The sequence below is a fragment of the Psittacula echo genome, assembly GCF_963264785.1.
Source record: "Psittacula echo genome assembly, chromosome: 2".
Taxonomy (NCBI): Eukaryota; Metazoa; Chordata; class Aves; order Psittaciformes; family Psittacidae; genus Psittacula; species Psittacula echo.
This window is the reverse complement of record NC_137737.1, coordinates 13369304-13392357: the sequence shown is the minus strand read 5'-3', so window position 1 is coordinate 13392357 and position 23054 is coordinate 13369304. Positions and strand designations below refer to the sequence as shown.

Below are 23054 nucleotides of genomic sequence, written 5' to 3'. Positions count from 1 at the left end.
AAAATCTTAAATTCTCAAGAAGCTTTACAATGTCACAGCAATTACAATAAACCATGGACATGCATTATAGGAAATACATTATTAAAAAAGTAGGAAGAGCAGTTTTAAAGAACATCTGTTGGGTAAGGAATCTTACCTGAGTTTGCAGGACACTAATAAATTGGTCCTTTTCCTCTAAGGAAGCATCAAATTCCTCTTGGAGATGTTTCTTAGCTTGTTGATCCATCTGGAGCTCCTGAGAATCATAAATAAAGGCATCTCAAATGAAAACTTAAATGTGAATTTAAAAGGCTTCTCAAAATGTTATGAAACAGTATTAAAAATACCTCTTCACAGTTGTGACCCCAGAATGAAGTGGATGTTTCTTTTACTAAACAATATTCCACACAACATAATACCATTATAATACCAACATTAAACTAGCAAGAATCTAGATTTGATGCAAAATTAACAAGGGTTTTTTTCTTCCTAGAAGTAAGTTTCTGTAGGGATCACTCCAAGCCTGCTCTTGAAAACTGTTGTCCATGCACACATTTCTCCTGGAAGTTGAAGACTGTACTTTGGTGAACTAGATTCTTCATTTAACCACCAAATGAAGTCAACATAAACAAGCAGAAACTTAGATTTCTCTTATGCTCATTCAGTGTGCTAGCAGTCTAGCATAATAAACGTCATTTATAAGAGCAGAAAGTTGGCTTTTTTTTAATTCCTGAAACACGTCCCAAATGAGAAAGCCAGAGAATGCCCAAGAACTTAACTATGTGGCCTTATTTGATACTTAATTGCAGTCATTTAGCTGAATACCTTTAGAAACTTGTTGCTGTTCCCTAAATCCATTAGTAGGATCTACATGATCTTATAAAATACTGCCTTAGGGAGATTTATTTACTTCCTACGCTTTCAAAGTTGAAATCTTTTAATTTCTTTAAATAATTACTGTTCTAATAGAAATCCATGTATTTAAATTAATTCACAACTGCTTATTGTGAGATTCAGAACCATGCGCATTTCATGCATGCACTGCAAGTAATTTCCCAAACTTGTATGTTAATTTTTATGTATTTACTTTATCTAAACATATCTTCCTGGTATTTTTCCCCAGGGAACTAATGCTTCTATGACCATTATTCTGCAAAGATATGTGTATAAAAGCAAGCACCACCCATAAACATGGCAGGACAGTGCTGGAAGGGGTCACTGGGAAAACTATGCCTCTCTCTTTCATATATCCGCTTTTTAACCCTGCACTGCCTCATGTTCTTAACTCTGATCACACTTCTGCCTTGTGCTTCTGAGCTTTAGAAGTAACTCCTTCCAAGCAAACCAAAGCAGCTCAGTGCAAGAATAAGTGTCAAAGATTTACTGAAACCAACACCGGAATAGTCCTCTTTGGATCCCAAAGTCCCTTTTGATCCTTGTCTAAGAACACTGAAGACTGCTTGAAGACTGCTATTGAGTAATTACTCTTAACAGAAGAAAACTAGCAAAAGACACATTGATTTCCAGGGACTACTGCACACTGTCACCTTGGCTTCAAAGGAGATAGCTTGTACTTACATGGCCCTCTTGAAAGAAACTTGTCTGACTCAATATATTTATTGGGAAAATGGACCATATGATGAAGAAAAGGATTCTTTTGCTTAATTTCTGATTACAAATTACATTAATGAATGATCTATTTCATAACATTTTAGCTTCCACAATGCAGATGTACCATTTTACTTGTAATTTTTCTTTTAAGTATGTTTTACCTAATGACATATAACACGTGGGCTTCTGAAAGACCAAAATAACCCGCATTTTGAAGTTTTTCAATTAATAAAAAAGAATCAGTGTTAGATTTGAAGGAATCTTTAAATTTACAAGATCTGTAACAATGAAATTAAATTTTACACCAAAGATAAATACATATGTATATAAATTGGAAATACGTATTTATAACATATATATATGAATCAGAAAGACTATGACATTATGCATGCATCCAACTCTTTTGTAACTGAAAGCTTTAAGTCTGGTGTGTATATATATGCCTTACAAACTTTACCAACAGGCACCAATAAGCTGGAAAAATAAACATACTGGAACATGTGGATATATACCTAACACAGAATGAGCTTCTTCCATTTGATCTTGTGGTGAACTGTGAAAATAAACCACATTGGCAAGCCACTCCCACCAGTAATGCCGTGTGTTTTACCCTCCTATAGGCTGTTAGTTCAGCTTAGGAATACAGTCTGGGTGCAGGCTCTGGCTCAGATGAGCCTGGCACACCCAGCACTCTGGCCCACTGTTCTCAGCTACTGGAAAAGAAGCAGACCTCACCATGGTCTGATGGTTCCTGCAACCTCCACACCACCGCTGCTGCTCAGCAGGGCACATGCCAAAACCAGAAGTGCAGCCACAAAGAAAGCCTGTGGCTTTGAGCAGGCTGGTACGCAGCTCCCAAGCGAGGTAAGAGCATGGACAGAGAAGCCCTCACAGGCCCGTCTCCCAACCTGATGCTGCACTGCAAAATGGCTTCAGCTTCACATTCTGCTTTACCGGGGTTTGACAATACAGCTTTGGTGAACTTGGCCTTTTAATTTTCTCTGCCCAATAATTTGTACATATCTTTAATTAAGCCCAATATGTTTATTATCGGTACTAAATACATTAGAGCTTCTCCTTTTATTTTCACTGTAACCTAAGGAGACAATAATCATAACTATACTACATATCCATAAACCCAATGTCAACAGAGATCAAGATGAGTACCTTTTAATTTTATCCTAACTTTTTATCCATACTCATTAAAATCTTTATTAAAAAGTGCCTATTACTTGGGATTGCCTAACATTAGTACTTCTCAATACTATAAAGAGCAGCACAGGGACATCTACTGCTGGACCCAACAATACTGCAAGAACCACACACATTTCTACCTATTTCACAAGGAACAGAAAGCAATTCAGTGGGTACAACGAACTGCTCTGTCTTAGAGCAAATAATAAGCTGCTGAATGGGAAACAAGCCAGAGAAATAACCCTATATAAACAAATGAAAGCAAGCAGTAAAAAACCCTGCTGTGTGAGAGAAAATATTTTGTAAAGTGAACACAAACACCAAAAGTTAGGCAGAGAAAGATCCTATGTATGCATAGTATGAAGTAAATAATCAGTAAAGGAAATTACCTCTCTCAGTTCTCCAATTCTGCGAAGTGCTTTATCCTGAGTTTGACTCAGAACACCCTTAAAAAAAGGAAGAACAAACATCAGGTGTATTAAATGTAACTTTATATGAAGTTTGTATAAATTCACACAATTATATTTCAGCAGAAGAATTAATGATCTGTATTTCTCTTTCAAGTCAAGCTTGATGTGTAAGTATTACCATAAACTGCCAACTGTGGGCTGGCAATCTATCACTTGAAAGCAGCTGATGCAATAAGAAAGGCTGGAGTACAGTAACTTCATAGTTGTTTAAACAAATCAATATTAACTTGGCTTCCTCAGAAATCCCAACAAGGAAGTCTTGTTACACACAAACATATATGCACAACATATTGTGCATATACACACACAATGCACTGAAAATTAAATCTCTATTTGCACTACACATTTTAAGAGTCAGAAAAGCATTCAGATAGGAGGATGAAAAGTAACGCTTACCTGTAGCTTCTTCTTCTCCCGCTGGATAACTTGATAAGCAGACACTAACTAAAATACAAAAACCAGGTATAATGATGAATGTATCTGCTTAAGTTATCAAAATAATCTGCTATTGCCATCTGCATTTTCAAACTCTTCACCTGAGAAAGCTCTTCTGACAGAACCCTGTTTAAATATTCTCAATGGGGGTTTTTTCCACTTATAAAATATCTCCTACATACAAACCCGAGGTTACTCACCATCCATGTACAGTTTTCCCTTCACTGAAAAGACCTGCAAGACCAACCATGCTTCAATACAGGCAGTCAAAACCCAACTGTATCAGAAAGTTACATCTCAACCAGACACCCCACCGGGATGTACATTTGTAAGGGTACATGTCCCAGAGAGCTTAAGTAAAATTAATTTTATAATGAGTATGCATTAAAAAAAATACACTTACAAATCCAGCAAAAGAAGGTCTGTGTAATACTCAATATTCTCATCCCATGTGCTCTGCATAGACCCAGCAGACAAAAAAAGACTGGAAGTGGGCACCATTTCTCATTGTAAGCTGACAAAAGAGCTTCATGAGTAACTGCACAATTTAGTTTAATTAAAAATTTGATCACAACTGCCTAAGCTGTCCAAAGCCGAAGTAGCAAATTGGTACTTGGAATTGGAATATTCCATTTTCTAATTGCTGAAAAATTAAAGGAAAACAAATCCAAAACACCAAAACCAGAATTCTCTTAAGTCAAGAGATACCTTCAAATTCTTACTTAAATTAGGCTTTTTCAAGAATTCAAAATTAGTTTTTGTTTCAAAGTTGTACTTATTTTGCACTTAAAAGAAAACTAAAACTACTCTAGATGATTTTCCTCACCATTTTTTTTGAGATGCTAACTTTGTATCCTACTTCAAGAAAGGGAAAAAAATAATTGTGTCTTATCATTATATATTTAAGCTACTTTCTTCCAAGCTCCAGCAAAGCAATTCTTTCCAACTGAAGAAATTCACAAAAATAGAAAGAAAACCCCAAGCCTTTTTGATGGAGCAAATTAAGACTTGCTAGAGAGACTGCACTAAAAAAAACCCCAAAACAATCAAAAACCCACCCCAAACCAAACCTATAAACTGTCGAGTTTTCATTTTAGCAATGCTTTTTATGTAACCTTTTTGAAACTATATCCTTATTATACTAGCTGGAAACAAATGACAAATTAACAGGAGACAGCAAGTACGGAATTACAAGTATGGAAGAAAACAGCTTTTCTCAGGCACATGCTGAATACCATACTTGCTGTATACATGGTTTAGGTTCCAGGGATTTTGACACTAACAGCCAAATGTCTGTACATGAATTATTGTATTTGAGGGCAGCAAACTTTGAAGAACTGTAAAAAACAGTGCAAATGTCCAGTTTTAATTACAACACACATTCAAAACCAAAATAAAAATCCAACACCACCACTTGGAAAACTTTTCCCAACGAGTTGTAAAATGAGTAGCAAAACTACTTATTATCATTGGTTTTCACTAAAATGGCAAACGAAATAGTCCTTGAATTAATTCCTTCCAGGGAAATATCTGGAAATTATGGTGCACAGAATGTATTCATTGTAAACAGAATGCTTGCCTATTGCATGCGCATGGAATATGCATTGTTCCCTTCAAGTTTCAGCAGAAAAGTCCATTTGCTTGTCATGCAAGTACAAGCCATGCACTGAACTCTATCCATTGCTATGAGCTTTCAGCAAAAAACCTTCACTACTTTGTGTGAGTAACCACTAATCAATCTCTATTGCTGACAACACATTATTTACAAACAGAAAAGGATTTCCATCTTTTATTACCAGAAAAACATTTTGACCAATATAGGCCAAAAATAACCAGACTTAGAATAATAATTTCACTTTAATGTTAGCTGTAAGTTGATCCATTTACTCTACATAGGAAAACAGAAAGTTTATCCACTACTGCAACATCTGTTAGTCTCATTTTTTCCCCCACTCTGCCCAGGTAAGCCAGTCATTGCCTACCTCTGAGTATTTTCCCCTGTAGTTGCCCAAGCTGCGTTCCATCCTGCGCAGTCGCTGCAGCAGCTGCTCTTTACTGAGGCTGTCCATTTTTCCCAGAGGCTCTTCCGGCTCACTTTCGATGTCAGAAGGTGGATCAAAGGTGGGACCGGCTGCGTCCAAGTCCAGTCGATTCAAGAAGTCTCTTGAAGAAGTTCGTACCAGGGACTCCTTAGAAGAAGAGCGGAACAGGGACTCTTTTATTGGGCTTTGAAACAAAGACTCCATGGAGGGAACTCGGAGCTGAAGCCTCTGGGTGAAAGACTGAGTGTCACTTAGCTGCAAAAAATCAAAGCAAGTAATTCTGCACTGCTTTTCGGCAGACAGACACAGTAAAGTCCAGGAAACAGAGACCTGACCTGGACAAAGGAACACATGCATGACACCAAACAGCTACCACTCCCTTGGAAGAAGCATCTCCTTGTGCAGAAAAATCAATCATGCAACTACCAGATGTAGGCAATTTCAGACAGCAACTAAATCCAGTAATTTACAGATCTGATTTAAATGTGTATCTGTGTAACCTCTTCAAAAAGAAATGTAAACTCAAACAAATAGTTCCATTTACTGTTGTCCCAAATTTATAAAAAATAATTGTGACTCACTTATTGCCATATTAAACAGAAGACTGTGTTTATCTCAAAGACACAAAAATATCTTCCTATGATTAAAAGAACAGATCTATTGTAAAAGTCCTTGTGTAACAGCTCTAGCATGCACTCTTACACCCTCTTTTTCTTATTTTATTTTAAATGGTTTTACGATTTCTACACAAAATACAATTATTGATTCATGCAGCTGCAGTACTTAATGCTGTTCTAAACCAAAAGGTTCTGTGCTATGGTACTGTATACCGCTAGTGCTACAGAAGTGATTTGAAAGCATTACTGCACAAAGTTGCCCCCACAACCAAGTGTTGGGACACATGTGTTAGAAGCCACCCCTAATCCCACTCCAGCAAACTGAACATTTACAAGACATACTGAAGAATGGCTTCTACCTTGATCACTAGTAATGATTCTTTTTTAAGTCTACCATTTATTTTCTTTCCCTTTAGCTAGAAATTAGCTTTCTATTGATGCAATATGCCTCCCAGTTCGGAAAGTGCGGTTAACACTCTGTATCCTGTGCTGGCTGGATTCATAGGCAATGAGACACACTGTCAGATACCGCTAACCCTTCCCTACAAGAAAAAAGCTCCACACATCAACAACACTTAATACCAGCTAATGGGATTACACACAAAAAAAACCCCTTAGTATCCCTTGGTATATTATAATACTTGCCTTTAGTACCCTGACAGGCAAGTATTTATCATCCCTACTCCAGCATGAAGATACATACTGGGCACTTCAAGCAACATACCATGAAGACAACACGGCAGTGAATAAGATAACCACCCCCACATATCCTCCCCATACCTGTGGAGAAGCTGATCCACTTCCATTGTTTTCTTTGTATCCGAGAAGTGGATCTCTACTGGAGTTCTACAGGAGGAAAAACAGCTGTTAGAAGGAAAAGACTATAAGGACTGTAATTCACCAATTCCAACAAACAGCATCTGCGCTTTTTCCTTGTCTGCGTTTTTAGTACTTTCTTTCAAATGTTTATTAAGATGTCTTCATGCAAACGAGCTAGTTTGTTAAATTCAAAACAGATTGCTGCAATATACAGAACTACAAAGCAGCTATGTGTGCATGGATTAGTATGAGACATCTGCAAAGGCTGACATCTCCAATTAAATTATTTATAATGATTATTTATGTAACGTTTAAACACAAGTCAAAGAAATACCCAAAAGACAAAATGATAGCAGGAAAAAAATCTAATTGATGACTAGTGTTGTTTATAGTCAACGTAAGTAAGAGTGGAATCACACCATCCTTCTCTGTTTAAGTACACTGGGGAGGAGCATGGAAGGTAGAAACTACCTGGAAAAAGGTGCTGGTAACAGGCTGTTTAAGACTTCAAACAAGCACAGGTAGAAACTTAAGACTTAAAGAAAAGAAACATCCTGTGCAAAACTTCACATGTACATTCCTCTGCAATCCCAAAGAAGGGAAAAAACAAAAAAATCCCACTCAAAACAACAAAACCAACACAACAGAAAACAATAGCTTTGGTTGGGGTTTTTTAAACACAGTTCAGAGATTTCTGTTCCTAATCTGTCTCTCCTGCTTTTTCTATGTCCTGTGTTTAGGTGTTTTCTAACCTGTACAAATCCACATGGTTTTCTGGTGTTTAAACCAGGTCGACTTGAAATAGCAAAACATGCCAGAAAACATCTTGGATATGATTTTCTTCCAAGAGAAGCAAAGCACTCAGACATATTGAACAAAGCACATTAGGAATTCAGCTAAAAGCAACATAACTTATTTTTTAATCAAGATGGACCCTGATAGTTATATGCAAACTGTAAAATCTAAGGTGTATACACAAGTAAAATATGAACCATAATCGTCCACATATGTATCTGCTACACAAATATACCCACAGCTTCAGCTCTGTGTGGATACGCAGGTAAGCGTCCATGAGCATAAATGTAGAAGAGGAATGATTCAGTGTAAAAGGGCTCCATAAAGGTGTGACATGGAGCAAACTTTATGAAATCGCAGTAGAAAGAGAAATCCAGACAGTGAAGGCAGGCAGGGAAATGAGCAGCCACCCAGACAAAGAGCAATGAGCAATAACCAGCCATACAAGAACTCTGGATCTGGAAATCGCGCTTCAGCTGGCTTGAACAAAATCTGCATTCAGCTTCAGAGCACCGTCCTGCTGAGTGGATTTATTCCTAGTGGATTAAGAGCTCTTACTGGGTTTTAGACTAAAGCGCTCCTACATTTTATTCTCAGCTCCATTACCTGTTCATTTCTCATTTCCTAACTGGAAGGTTAATAATAAGGGTAATCCAAATAAAAATTTATCTTCTGCTTTATAGTTTACAAAGCATCTACCATGGTAGTGCTGGACTGACAACAGAGGAAGACACATACCAAGATTTACAAACTAACTACACACACTTCTTTCAAAAATCATATATTCTGATACCCTTAGAAAGTACTAAAGGAAACTATTGAAGGTTTGTACATCTAATTCAGAAGAATAATTTAATAATATTTAAGGTATACTTTAAAATGCAAGATTAAGTGGGTTTATTAAACCTAATAAGGTGTTTATGAATATGAAAACCACAGATGCTCTTCTTTTCTGTGAAGATCCTTAAAAAGCTGCAATTTCAGGATCTATGAAGAACCTTAAAAAAATACCATTTAAAAACTAAAACTGAAGTCACCACTTTAAAAATCTTCCTATTCTTTGCATTCAATCTGTGTGAATAAAAATAGAACCTAAATTGGGGATTAGACTTTCTATTAGCATAAATCATAAAAGGGATACACAGGTAATCTTTTACATAAAAACTGGACTAGCACAAGTATCTAGTTGCTGCAATTCTAAATCACTGTGCTGTGACTTGGGGCCTTAGGGCAAAGGATCATATTCTGGTGTCCAAACTGTGAAGGGTAAGCACAAATGGAAGTAGCTACATGTAAGCATGGATTCCAGAGGCTTTGAAGAGCTTAAAAGCCCTTTCATAAACCTTAAGAGCTGTTTCAGCAAAACTAGAACCTCAGAGCACAGGCTAGTGCTTTGGAAGTCTTAAACCCAGCAGAGTTACATCAGGGTTTCTGGAAACCAACAGAAGACTTTTCTCCACAAACCCACAGAACATCTACCACTAATATCTTCACAGATGATCTGGAAGATGGGATCAAGTAAACTCTGACGGAGTTTGCCACCAACTTCAAGAATGACACCAAACTGAGTGGTGAAGGGGACACTTTGGAAGGGAGAGCCACCCTGCAGGAAGACCTGGATAGGCTGGAAGAGTGGGCTAACAAGAACATTATAAAGCTCAACAAAGACAAGTGTAAGGTCTTGCACCTGGGTAAACACAGCCCAAGAATGCAGCACAGGTCAGCATATACTCAGCATCTCTGCGGAAAGGGACCTGGGGGTCCTGCTGGACAGCAAGCTCGATGTAAGTGAACAGCATGCAGCTGCGGTAAAGCCAATAGGATGCTGGGTTACATCAACAAGGGCATGGCCAGCAGAGATAAAGTCATTATCCCACTCTTGCTTGGGCTTGTCAGGCCACACCTGGAATACTGTGTTTGGTTTTAGTCCCTGCTATGCAAAAAGATGAGGACAGGATGGAGACGGTCCAGAGAATGGCCACAAAGAGGATCCAAGGAGTGAGAAGCTGTGTGAGGAAAGGCTGAGAGAGCTGGTTTTGCTTGGCCTCAAGAAAAGAAGGCTCAGGGGAGACTTTATCACCATGTTCTCCTGAGAAGAGTCCAACTGGATGCAAGAAGAAAATTTTTCACAATGAGAACACTCAGTCACTGGAATAATCTCCCCAGGGAAGCGGTGGATTCCCCAACACTGGATACTTCTAATATTCAGATGCACAGGATGCTGGGACATCTTGTCTGGACTGTACTTTTGCCAAGAAAGGTTGGACCAGATGACCGTTCAGGTGCCTTCCAACCTGGCACTCCATGATTCTATGAATCTGACATTGCCAACATTTTATGTACATTTTAAGTACAAAAGTCCAAAACCACTTTTCAGCCCTCAGAACTGAAAGTCCTTTGCTAAGATCACAAGATGGTACAGAAGATCAAGTATCACACTCCCATTTTTTCCCCAATCTTTCAGTCCACATATTCTCTAAAAGCCGTTTAACTAAGTTCACTCAACTTGTGCTTCCTTAATTCCCTATTTCTGAAATGCAAGCTAATTAATCTTATTTATTTCTCAGAGGTATACATAGATTCGTAAGTCCAAAGAATGAAAGCTTAAATGCCTGCAGTTAAAAACGTTTTACTGTTCTCCCTCGCTGGGTATTCCAAAATGGAGTAAATTACAAAGGAAGGATGAATAGCTTAGTATGTATTTTCTTTTCTCAGTTTCCTTTACAAAACCCTTCCAGCCAAGACTATTGGAACTGTTTCTTCATGCAACAAATCCCATGCAGCTTAGTTAGTGAAGAGGTTATACTGAATTCTTCTATGCCAAACCCCCCACAATTACAGCCACTTCTCTATGCTGCTCACTCTCTTGGATCACACATCATTTGCAGTGATGTGTGATCACTCACATACAGTTAAATTATAATTATTTGCTATGTATGCAGTCTTGTATTATAAACGTGCGAGTCAGTAACTCCTACCACCAAAGTATATACTAAAAGATAGCACATAGACAACACTTGAGCATTCACAGAAATATATTTTTCAGAATGTAAATGTACATCGTGTATATTAATTACATCATGTAGTGAAAACCAGCCCAAAACTGCTTACTGCTGTGAGTGTAGAAAAGCTTACTTAAATTAGCAGTGGAACTTTAAGTAGTGATCCCTACACCTGGACCATGGACAAAATATCTAGAACTGAAAAAGGATAAAATAAAAAGATCTGGAAACTATTTCAGAACTACAGGCTTCGGCACAGTCTGAATGTCCACTTTGCTCCCCATCAAAAAGCTCAATCTTGAGAACACCACAACTGAGCTACTAATGACTTTGTGCTTAGAGACATGCTCTAAACAAGCATAACCCTTTACAACAAATGAAGACTTTCCACAGATCACCTTTTTAATCACTGCTTTAAGCCAATCTTGCTTAGCTTGAAAAATCCAACACAGCACAGTGTGTTGTTCTGTGTCCATCTGCTTATCAAATTTCTCTCCTGTTACAGCTTCCAGTTACTTGTCATTTTCAGCCTCTGCACCAGCAGCAAAAAAGCACTTGCTAAACTGGAAAAGCAAAGTAATCATGAAGCATAAGGATGAGGTGGGACTGTAAAACACACAGTGTTCCGAATCACTACAGACTCAGGGAGGGAAGGCCATGCCTTCAAAGTAAGCGAAAGATGCCATCCCAGTCCTGTGACAATAAGGAGAATACAGCTCTGTATGTGTGTATGTTAGAAAGAAGGCTGCTTTCCTCTCCATGCTGGCTTTTTCTCCACTTGTTCTCACGGAGTTTCTCCACTTGTATACTATGAAAAGCAACCTGGTCTAGTGGAAGGCATCCCCTCTCGTGGCAAGGGGATTGGAACTGGATGAGCTGTAAGGTCCTGTCAAACCCAAACCATTGTAGGATTCTATGAAAACAACACTACCAGGCAAAGAAATACATACTTAAAATCTAATTATTAAAAAAGAGAATATTTATTCTCACAATAATAGATGCCACATCATGAACTAGGAGTAGATGAACTTCAGAGTCTAGGTGAGATAATTATTTCCTGCTACCATTCGTAGTAAATGACATTGTGAGGCTTTCACAGTACACAGCAAAAAACCAGGTAATTTTCAAAGACAACTCAATCTCAGTATTTTTCATATCCATTTTCTTGAAATACATACAGGCATAGATAAAAAGGAAGACTTTCAGTGGCATTAATCAATTCTATGTAACAAATGTACAAACTCGTGCGACAATTAAATTTGTTGGTTACCTGTGTAACAGAAAACGTGTTAATTTTTTGATGTTACAATAAATTCACATCATACAGCACACCAGCCAGGAGCTAATCAGGTACTACCTCTGTGAAATTTAGTGCAGGGTTAGCAACAGAGTAGTTAAGATGCCTTTGTGAGAACAAGCCACAAGCAACACTAGGTTTGCCTTCTAGTACAGTATTCTCCTCCCCTGCTAAAGGCATCACTAAGAGGGGTGGGAGGACTCACCACACTGCCACTCTGTGGCTTAGGTTGTTTGGTGGGATCCAAAGCAAAGATAGTATACTCAGAGAGAAAAGCAGGTTCTGCTATCATCCCAGCTAGCAGCTGTCATTCAATGCAAAAAGTAGGAAAACGAAAATAAATCAAGTAATAAGGTAATGAACATTGCACAATTTCACTTGTTTTTTCCACACTGTTCAAAATATCACAGTACAGCCATTTACAAAACAAGAGATACCGATAAAGGCAGGACATAACCAGAAAATATGCATTAGATCATTTCAGAACAGCCAAAATACACTGTATTAAAATGAAATTGCAAGATATTTCCTCCCCAGTAGCCACGAAGTTTCATGCTTCAAATAGGTACCAATAGCAGAATATACCCAGTCATGGTGCAAGAGCAGTATGGCTGCATCTTCTCATTAGTGAGTTCACCCTCCACTTGCCGATGCTGGGTACTCAACAATTAAAATATTTAAGTACTTGCTCACAGTATTTTTGTTACACCAGTAGATCACTACCTGCTACATCTTTACAGCTAAATTATAGGCACAGCTGTCTAATGAGTCCTATAATTACACTACCTAATGCTTTCCAATACATACATGTGTTTTTACCTGCACTTTTTAATTTTTGTAATCACCTATTAAGTAAGGCTTTAAAACTAGCTAACCTAGTGAACTTTAGGGTGGGGAAAAGGGTATTAAAAGTCACTAAAAATTATTCACATATGCCTGGAAAAAAGGCAAGAAACAATCTGTTAGTCTGCCAAAATTAAGCAGATTTAAATATTTCCACAACGGATTCTTGCACTTCAGGATGTGGCCTAAAACCCAATTGGAATTATCTCAGTGGCTTTAGAAACATTAAACGTATCTGGTGCTATACTGTCTAACGTATCACTTGCACCACATTAGTGTTATGCCAGTGATGTGATCAATAAAACTAGACAAGCAGGGAATCCAACTGGCCTGGAGCATTCTGGAAACAGTCACAATGTGTGAAGATGTAAATAATCCTTTAAGAAACCTTCTCTAATCCTCAGAGTGCCATCAAAGCACACTTGAAGCTTGCTCTAGAAATCCTACTAAGATCTTCAAACATTCTGCTCCAAACATACTCCAGGGTAAATGAACACCCTACCCCATACTGACCTTCATCTCAGGCACCAAATTAAGGCTATGGTATTGCTGATCTTCTGTCACAATATTTATCTTCTTTTTAGCAGTAAAATCTTACTAATCAGTGAATGCATTAGGAGCTGTAAAATCTGGGCTTTAGATACAAACTAGGTTACACGGCCTCCAAAATTTAGTTTTAAATTTGCATGTCAAAGAGGAAAAAAATATAGACATACCTGAACCACTACCAACTTTGTATGGCAATGTCTGTTTAGAAGTACTTCAAATTAAATATATGAATACAGGAAAGATGCAGCATTAACAAAGGTACTGAAGGAATATTATTTCAGCTCTGCCTATCCTGCTTTATTAATAGCCCATGCTAGGAAAACATTTAAATTAATTTTAAAACAGAGACATTACATAGCACTAGAGTGAGACTGAAAAGTACCTTGGCTAGTTTATCTTTAGCTCGAAGGAGAGCTATATATATTGTGCTCTGCTGTCAATTCCATAACACTCATGAGGATGTGAGTGATATTCGATCTGCATGACTGGGAAGTCACCCACAGCAAGCTATCAGCTGTTTGCTCTCAGCTGATAGTTCCAAACTAGTTTTGTTATCTTCTGCAGGTGGGTCTGACTTGTAAGTAAATATATGTAATATAGAACAGAAACTTATCTGAACTTCTAGGAACTATACTGAATATGATTGATGTATTTCACCTCAAATTCTGTTTGAGAGTCAACGCAGTAACTGTTTGAAAACCAAACTTCTATTCTTCCCTAGAAAAGACCAGAAGCACTAAGCAAGCACGTTTTAATCATCCAGGGCTGTTTCAAATGACACCAAGACTAACTTAGAAAGCATCTGATATGCAAATTCTCTGAAGAGGTTCCATGCAAGTACCAGTATATGCTTTTGCCTAACACTGTACTCATATTTTATGACCTACTTGCAAGAACAGAACACAGAACTAGACAGATTCCTGCTTCTTCCTTATACATGGTAAGATTATGAGCTTCTCTAACACTGCCTCCAGAGATCCACAGCTCCACTAAAATAGAAGCTGAAAAGAAAGTGGGCATGAAAAAGCAGCTTACCTAGTGTTCCATGAATGGAGCACACAAGTTTGATGGTTACTTTTAAACACACAGAATGCTTTGGAATCTTGAAGAAGAAAACCTTAGCATTGCAGAATACAAAGCAAAAATGTTTGCCTGTACCGTTTATTCTATTCTTTGAGCAGACTAATTCTGTCATTTACAACTTCAATTCACTCTGAAATTGATTTAGCTCTAAAAATATTGAGTTTAAATTCAAGCTTTCACATGTATACTTGCAACTTTGATATTACAGCACTAAAAAAATGAGAACATGATCTATTAAAGGCATACTAAAACATAATATCCCAGAGGGAGGACAGAGAACATACAAGACAACTATGAAACACTGTAATTTTGCTTAACTTTCAGTACCAAAAGGGTTAGCAATTGTGTACTACAAGAGCATTTTAGCATGCGATACTCTTCAAAAAACCATTTTCAATGTATTAAATGTTGTCCAACTTCAGTTCATTGTAATGCCACTGCCCTCTGTACATGAAACATCTGCCTGGTCAAAACAGAACAGTGCAGAAAAACATGCCCCCCAAATGACATAATGCATCCATATAATCAGGGTATATATTTTTAGAGATAGTATGCAATATCTACATCTTCTTAAAGCATAGTAATACTGCCCCTGAACTGAATTTTATGAAAATCTAATCCAACAACCAGATTTCCAAGACAATTTGCTTTTAATCATTATCAGTGTTTATAAGAAATAGTTGGAGAAAAGACATTTCATGTCTTGATCATTTAAATTTGTCATCAGTTTAGAAAACTTTTCCATCTGTTGTAAAACCAGTTCTTATAAAAAAAAAATAGAAGAGATTTTCCATCCCCTCAGCAGCTTCTCTACCTTCTGAATTCCTAATTACAGGGTATGTTTCACAAATAAAATTCTCATAACAGCTCCCCAAGCCCAAGGATAACTGTAAACCTGAAGTCACTTTAGTACTCTGTTTCCGTATTTCTCATTCTGCCTCTCTGATCAGCCCAATGTAACCACTGTATTTAGAGCACATAGTTCTTCCAACATAACTCAGCATGTGCTGCAGGGAATCCTTTGCTTTTGCTGTTTGTCTGGAAAAGTAGTCTGAAAAAAGCAGTCTGCTGGAGGCAACATATATCTAATGAAGCACTACAAGACAAAATGTAGTTCTACAGAAAGCACTGATATATGCAGGCGACATCAGCAGTACCCAACAATATCTGAACACATGAAATAATATTGATGGCAGATTATCTCCTCTGTTCATTCTAGGATGCTAGTCAGGACTACCGATCACCCCGATAGTGAATTTAATGATGTTTTATGGTGGATAATGTAGCTTTTTGTTGTTGTTTGTGGGGTTTTGCAGGGAGAGGTGAGGGTGGTGTTTAATTTTTATAATTATTACTGGTACGACTAGAAACATTCACAAGGGCCCAGTTTAAGCCTTTAGGCTCACCTGCCTTAAGTTACTTGAGCACTTAACTGGATTCCCCCAACTTTTCAACCAAAGTTAGCCTCTCTGCATGTGACTTTTGTCTCACTACCCCACTGGGTTCAGTTCATGGGTAAGACTTAAAACCTGAGGATTTAAAAGGTTTCCTAATACGGGGGTTAACCACTACAGCTTAAAAGTCTGGTTTACTCATCTGAAACACTTCAGTATTTAACTTAGACTATTTGTACCTACATTTAACGTAAAATTTAGACTATTTGTATCTATAAATGAACAGAAAATAGTGGTACTGAGGAATCAAAGAAAAAAAGGTTAATCAAGGACACAAGTTGGACTGGGTTTCTTCAAGTTAAAAAACCAGAAACACAGTTTTCATCTGACCTCTTTGTCTGGTGGTAAAGAGTCTTCATCAGTCTGATCCGTAAACGAAGATGTGCTGCTGCTTCTACCAAGTGGTGGAGGGGATTTGGAAGGGACCTACAGAGAAAACACATATATCAACAAGTAATAATATTAAAGTCCAGAACTAGTTATTCCATATTATAATTTAATTCAACAATTACTAACTGTAGCATCTCTAATTTACTTCAACAACTACTAACTGTAGCATCTTAGTAAAGCCTGGTCTAGATTTTCCTTTTAAAGAAAACAACCAGTTCCACATACTGTCTGTGAAGAGTTCTACCTTACTACAAGGCTTCTAGAGCAGAATAGGTCATGAATCAGCTACAAGAGCATGAAACAAAATTAGTTATTTTGGTTATTTCTGACCATGCTCCTCCTAGACCAGATTTGAAACTCAATCCTCCTAATACTTCAGCAACATAGTACAGCTGCTTGAGGTTTAAAAGTTTCACAAACTAAAAGGGATTTAAGCACTTACATATGGAATACCATCAGATTCCTTTAAGAGATTAACAACAACAACAACAGAACAAACAACAAAAGAAGGAAAAAAAACAACATGCTTATAAAAATGAATCTAAACAAAGAGCAGAAGAAAATGACACATTTTATGGTATCTATATGAACCTGTTCTTCCTGAAATTTCACAACTTCATGCTAGGTGAGATTGCAGCAAGCCACACCAACCCATCCCAGATGTAGCTTGCCAGCCTCATACTTCAAAATTCAAGTAAAAACTTCAGTATAAATGCACTGAATATTAAAATATCAACAAGCTTCCATGTACAAACTATTTTGCAGCATCTCTCATTAGGTATATACTACACTATCATCAGAATGAACAAAGTGTTTAAAAAGAACCCCAACAAACCAAAAATGACCACCAAAAACAGCAGTAACTACCACAAATCCTTTAACATTTTGTTGCAGCGCCATCACTGAGGGTGCATACATAAATTCTGCCTTATAAAATACTTATCTCACATGACAGTTGGATGTAATAAAACATGATTGCCAGAGTAGCAGACCACTGAAAAGATATTGCCAAAAAAGACACTTTTTCCAGAGAATTACACTCAACTTATAGCCTAACTCAGTAAGCACATTTTGTAAAGTTTGGATACTAATGAATTAACATCAACATCATACAAAACACAAGACTATTCCAAAATAAATCACAGTTACAGGTCTGACCCAAGTTGGCACAGTGCTCCCACCTGAAAATACAACTCAAAAGTCAAACACCTTGCCTAATACCAAATAAACCATTCACCATGAAAGCTCTATGCCCTGCTGCAAAATTTAAGACCAAAAATATTCACAGGGTTTGAGAAACAACAATGATCTATTCATGCCAACAACTCTCCTCCTCTTGTTCCTGCTCCCTAACCTGGTACCAATGTGCCCTGGTTTCAGCCAGGATAGAGTTTTCTTCCTAGTAGCTGGTGCAGTGCTATGGTTTGGATTTAGTCTGAGAATCATGCTGGTAACATACTGATGTTTTAGTTGTTGCTGACTACTGCTTCCCCTGATCAAGGACTTTTTAGTCTCTCATGCTCTGCCAGTGAGGAGGGGCACAAGAACCTGAGAGGGAGCAGAGACAGGACACCTGACCCAAACTAGCCAAAGGGGTATTCCATGCCACAGCATGTCATGCTCAGTGTATAAACTGGGGGGCTTGGAAGAAACCAATCGCTGCTCAGGTCAGGCTGGGTATCAGCCGGTGGGTGGTGAGCAATTGTATTGTACATCAGTTGTGTTTGTTTTTTTCCTCTTCCCTTTCCCCTTTTAATTTTGTATTTTCTCCCCTTATTTCCCTTATCATTAGTAGCAGTAGTAGTACCCTATCCTTTAGCTACTAAACTGTTATCTCAACCTGTGGCTTTTACATTCTTTCGATTCTCCTCCCCATCCCACCCAGGGACAGGGGAAGGAGGGAGGTGGATGACCGGCTGCATAGTACTGAGTTGCCAGTTGGGCTTAAACCATGACACAGTGATTTAAAGATCACTTCTGGCCCTCACCAAACAGCAGAAAAACAGTTTCCACAAGTTCACCATCGCCACTTTGGTGCTGTTGGGAAGGAGCACGAACGTATTTCTTCGTCTCTTCACTCCGCCCTTAATGGGTCTACAGATTTCACTGCTCTAGAACAGAGATAATGTAACAGGATAGAATAGTTCAGCTGGAAGAGACCTACAACAATCACCCAGTCCATCTACCTGACCACTTCAGGGCTGACCAAAAGTTCAAGCATGGTATTACAGTCTGTGGGAAAATTAAGGGGTGGGAGTGGAATTAGAGAAAACTGCAGCCTAGAAGTTGTAGTATTAAGGAATTGTTTTAGGGTGAAATACAGTTGGTACTTCCAGGACATTTGGTATGCATGGAATCTACTCCACCACGGCTCCCTTTCCAACACGACCTGCCATCATACCACGTGCTACTTTGTCCAGAAGGATGCTGGGAGGGAGAGCATCAAACCCCCTACTAAACCCCAGAAGAACCACATTCACCACCTCCCCTTCACCCAGTAGGTAGGTGACCTTATCATAGAAGGATAGAAAATTAATTAAACAGGACTTTCCCTTTGTGAACCCATGCTGACTGTGCCTGATGCTTGCATTGTTCTTTGAATGCCTTTCAACAGCACCAGTATGACCTTCTCTGTAATTTTTCCAGGAACTGAGGTTAGACTAACAGGTCTGTTGCTTCCTGGGTCTTCCCTCACACCCTTCTTGTAATCTGGAATAACACTGGCTAGCTTCCAGTCAGCAAGGACGTCCCCAGACTCCCAAAAGGACTAAGAGGGGTCCTGCTGTCACAGCTGCTAGTTCCTTCAGTACTCTGATGAATCCCATCAGGTCCCATGGAGTTGTGAACATTCAGCCAATACAGCTGGTACCTTATAATTCCAATGTCCACAAATGGGAAGTCACTGTTCCCGCAGTTGTGGTCCTCCAACTCAGGGGACCCCAAGGTCTGTCAGTATTATTAAAGACTGATGCAAAACCGCACTGAATGTCTCTGCCTTTTCTTCATCCCTCTTTGCCAGGTGACCATTTTCAACAAGTATCAGTTCAGGAGACAAGCAGAATTGCAATAGCATTTTTCCTTGTCAGAAGTTAGATACTGATGTGTTTTCAGCCTGTGAGGGGCAGAGCACAGGTACTCTAAATCTGACAGACACCAGTCAGCTAAGCATTCAGATGAAAGAGGGAAGGCTACAAAGGCCTCCTCAGAAAAAGTGTTTACACTTGAGAAGTTCTGCCTCTGGATTTAAGCAGTCTTAGGTCAGCAAAGTTAATCTCGGGCACAACAAACCAGACAGAATATAAATGACAACTTCTAGTCTCAAAGCAGAAGGTAAGAATAGAGCAGAGAGGCCATGGTGAGTGAAGGCTCCCTACAACAGGGTATAGAAAAGTATAAAAATGAATGCAAACAAAAGCCTCATGCAACTAAGAAATGTGATGTGTCTGCAAAATTTGGGTTGAAAATGTCTTGACAGAAAGTAGATGATAATCTATATGATGAGTACCCAATGAGTGTAATGCATTTTAAGGATCCAAATTACTAAACGCAAGGTTAACAAAAGCAAATTCCACGCTCTCTTCAAGACTCCAGCACATTTTACAGGCCTCAAACCTTCTTGCTCCTTCCTAATTCACAGAATCTGTTTTCAAATGAGACATGAGGGGTGAGCAGAGCTGCCTATTTTACTTTTAAAAATCAAATTTAACTCCAATTTCCTGCTGGTGTTCCTTGAGAGCAACTGAAGAATAAGCAATACTGCAAGACAACTATTTTACATGTTGAAAAGCGGTTCTTATTTTCTGCTTCATGTCAAGCCTTGAGTGACATGATCCACTCTGTCCACAGTATAGCAGACTAGGTGAAAGTATCGTTTACTGTAAGCTCTTCTATTAGGTCTCACAAAACTTGTCCATGCTCATCTTCATAATCAAATCAAGACTGTAGTATATTACACTTTTGGGTGCACATGTTCACTCAAGCCTAAATTTATTCACAAGGCTGATTTTCAGCAAGTACCAATCCCTTAACACATGCACCAAACATCCTGAACTAAGTGGGTCACAATATTGCATGCTGCTCATTGAATTTAGCTGCTGCTGATTGAAAATAGTACGCTTTGCAGCTCAATCTCTTCACACTGTACTCAAAGTTCACCACATATGCCAATTCACTGGCAAAAGTGTATTTAACTCCACTAACTAGAGAAGACTCAGGGTTAATAACTATGAAAAAGCTTAAAATAAAACCCAACCAGCTACATAAAGCTTTACAGTAGATCCATTTCCAAAAATACTGTCCCCATTTGACAAACGAGTCATTTAAATAAATACTACATAGCTCCATGTCAGCAGTTTTGAAAGCATGGTCTAATACTGTGACTATGCAGCGTCAGATCTCCCTGTGGTTCAAATTACATCCAGATCGAGTCCAGGCAACTGATGGCCTACTTGTAGAATTAACCAAATTATCTACCCTAGCTTAACACTCATGTGATACAGAGCTTGTACCAGTTTTATTCTTTTAGACTCCAAGATGAGAAGGATACTTAAGCCAGCAAAAAGCCAAAGAAACACAAGCAGGTATCACCTTTTTCAGCACAGAGTTTATCAATACAAAGTTAACTCGTGGAAGTCCTTCTACACAAATCTGAACAGGTAGAGAGCATTTATTCTGCTTCAACACATGCATGAAATCATCACAACAGTTTTTTGGCTGCTGTCACTTCATAGATACTCTGCACCCATGTCGTATCTGATGTGCATTATTATAATTTAAAACCAGTAGTGTCTAGAATTTAACACTAATCATAACCTTGTGAAAGTACGTAAGAGAAAAATTGCCAGTTAAATTATGACTAAAAACCCAAAAAGCCTCGCTCTCAGCTTCATACTACATTGTCAGTTTTTCCACAGTTAAAAAAAAAGAATAAGGTATGCAGATTAGCCCCCTAAATGATGGAAACAGAAGGGACTTACAGGTACTGAAAGAACAAACATACAGATAAAAAGATAATTAGCTATCACAATGCCGGATCATTATCCAGTGCACAGGAAAGCGACATACAGGCTGAGAGAACTGGGCTTGTTTAGCCTGGAAAAGGGAAAGCTCCAGGGAGACCTTGTGACAGTCTTCCAATACCTAAAGAGGCCCTAGAAGAAACCTGGAGAGGGACTTTTACAAGGGCCTGTAGGGACAGGTCAAGGGGGAATGGCTTTAACCTATCAGAGGGTAGATTGATATTAGACATTAGGAAGAAACTCTTGGCACAGGCTGCCTAGGGAAGCTGTGGCTGCCCCATCCCTGGCAATGTTCAAGGCCAGGTTGGACGGGGCTTGGAGCAACCTGCTCTAGTGGAAGGTGTCCCTGCCTGTGTCAGGGGGTTGGGACTGGATGAGCTTTAAGGTCCCTTCCAACCCGAACCATTCTGTAATTCTTTAAATGCTGACGAAGAGCCCCGCGTCTATTTCACTCCATTTGACATTCAAGAAAGAAGTGGTTTTCACATTCGTCCAGAATCCAGCCTTTAGCCTTAGCAGAGCTGCTGAAAAGAACACCCTGGGCAACCCCCGGAGAAGCTCTCCCCTAACGACACAGCTACCCTTCCAAGTTACAGCAAAGCCGCCCGACACTGACAGAGCCGGCCCCACAGCCCTTGACCGGCCGCCATACACGGAAGCCAAAGCCTACGCTCCACGACCCTCCTGCCGCCGGCACCGGGACGCCGAGGCCTTCCCGGGCGAACCGCGGCCCTGTCCGGCTGGGCACTACGTGCCGCCCGGAGCTCCGTCCCAGCCCGCCCCCTGCAGCGACCCTACGGTCAGTCCCGCACCACCGCGGCCCCTCTGCGGTACCTGCGACGGCAGCGGGGCGGCTCGTCCTCTCGCCCCGCGCGGTGACTCCTGCTCCTCGCTGATCTTCTGCTTCAGCTTCTTGAACATGGTGGCGGGAGGGAAGGAAGCAGGGGGGCCGGAGGCGAGGGCAGCGCGGTGCGCCCCGCCGGCCTGTCAAGCAGGCAGTGCCTGCCGCGGCGCGGGTGAGGGGCGCGGCGGCGGGACTGAGCGCGGCTCGCCCCGGCCCCGCGGAGCCGCCGCCGCCGCTCCCTCTCCTTCCTGGGTCCCCCCCAACGGAGGAGCAGGTGAACACCGCGGTGCTGCGCCTGCGCGGCCAACGTGGAGCCGAGCTCCGCGGGCGGTACGGGGTGCATCGAGGCACAAACTTCCCGGCGGGATGCCCGGCGTTATTCCTCCTCCTCCCGCCCCGGGGAGGCCCGCCCGCCGGGCCTGCGTGCGGGAGCGGCGGAGAGGAGGCGCTGCTCGGTCAGCAGTGAGGGAGAACGGAGGTGTGGCAACCCCTATGCACCCCGGCGCTGTCAGGGTTTGTAAGCCCTTACTTGTTAGCACTGAGGTGCTGGATTCTCGGGCTTCTGAAAACTCAGACTAAGAAGATGGGCAAAAAGTTAAAAGTAGTAGCTGA

The 23054-nt window shown here is 39.8% G+C and overlaps 1 protein-coding gene across 3 annotated transcripts in view; it reads right to left on the bottom strand.

Annotated features, from left to right (window-relative positions):
* Positions 1-22673, bottom strand: part of GOLGA4 (golgin A4) — a 54899-nt gene extending 32226 nt beyond the window's left edge. For 2 of the 3 annotated variants that reach the window (XM_080609832.1, XM_080609833.1), the window contains exons 1-7: positions 22433-22673; positions 16521-16616; positions 7129-7194; positions 5672-5986; positions 3651-3698; positions 3174-3230; positions 137-235 (exon numbers count right to left, since the gene is read on the bottom strand). In XM_080609832.1, coding sequence (XP_080465958.1) covers positions 137-235; positions 3174-3230; positions 3651-3698; positions 5672-5986; positions 7129-7194; positions 16521-16616; positions 22433-22519 — 768 coding nt within the window. In that variant the 5' untranslated portion in view covers positions 22520-22673. The remainder of the gene's footprint in view (positions 1-136; positions 236-3173; positions 3231-3650; positions 3699-5671; positions 5987-7128; positions 7195-16520; positions 16617-22432) is intronic. The other variant, XM_080609834.1, reaches the window with a different exon arrangement.
* Between the last annotated feature and the right edge of the window lie 381 nt (positions 22674-23054).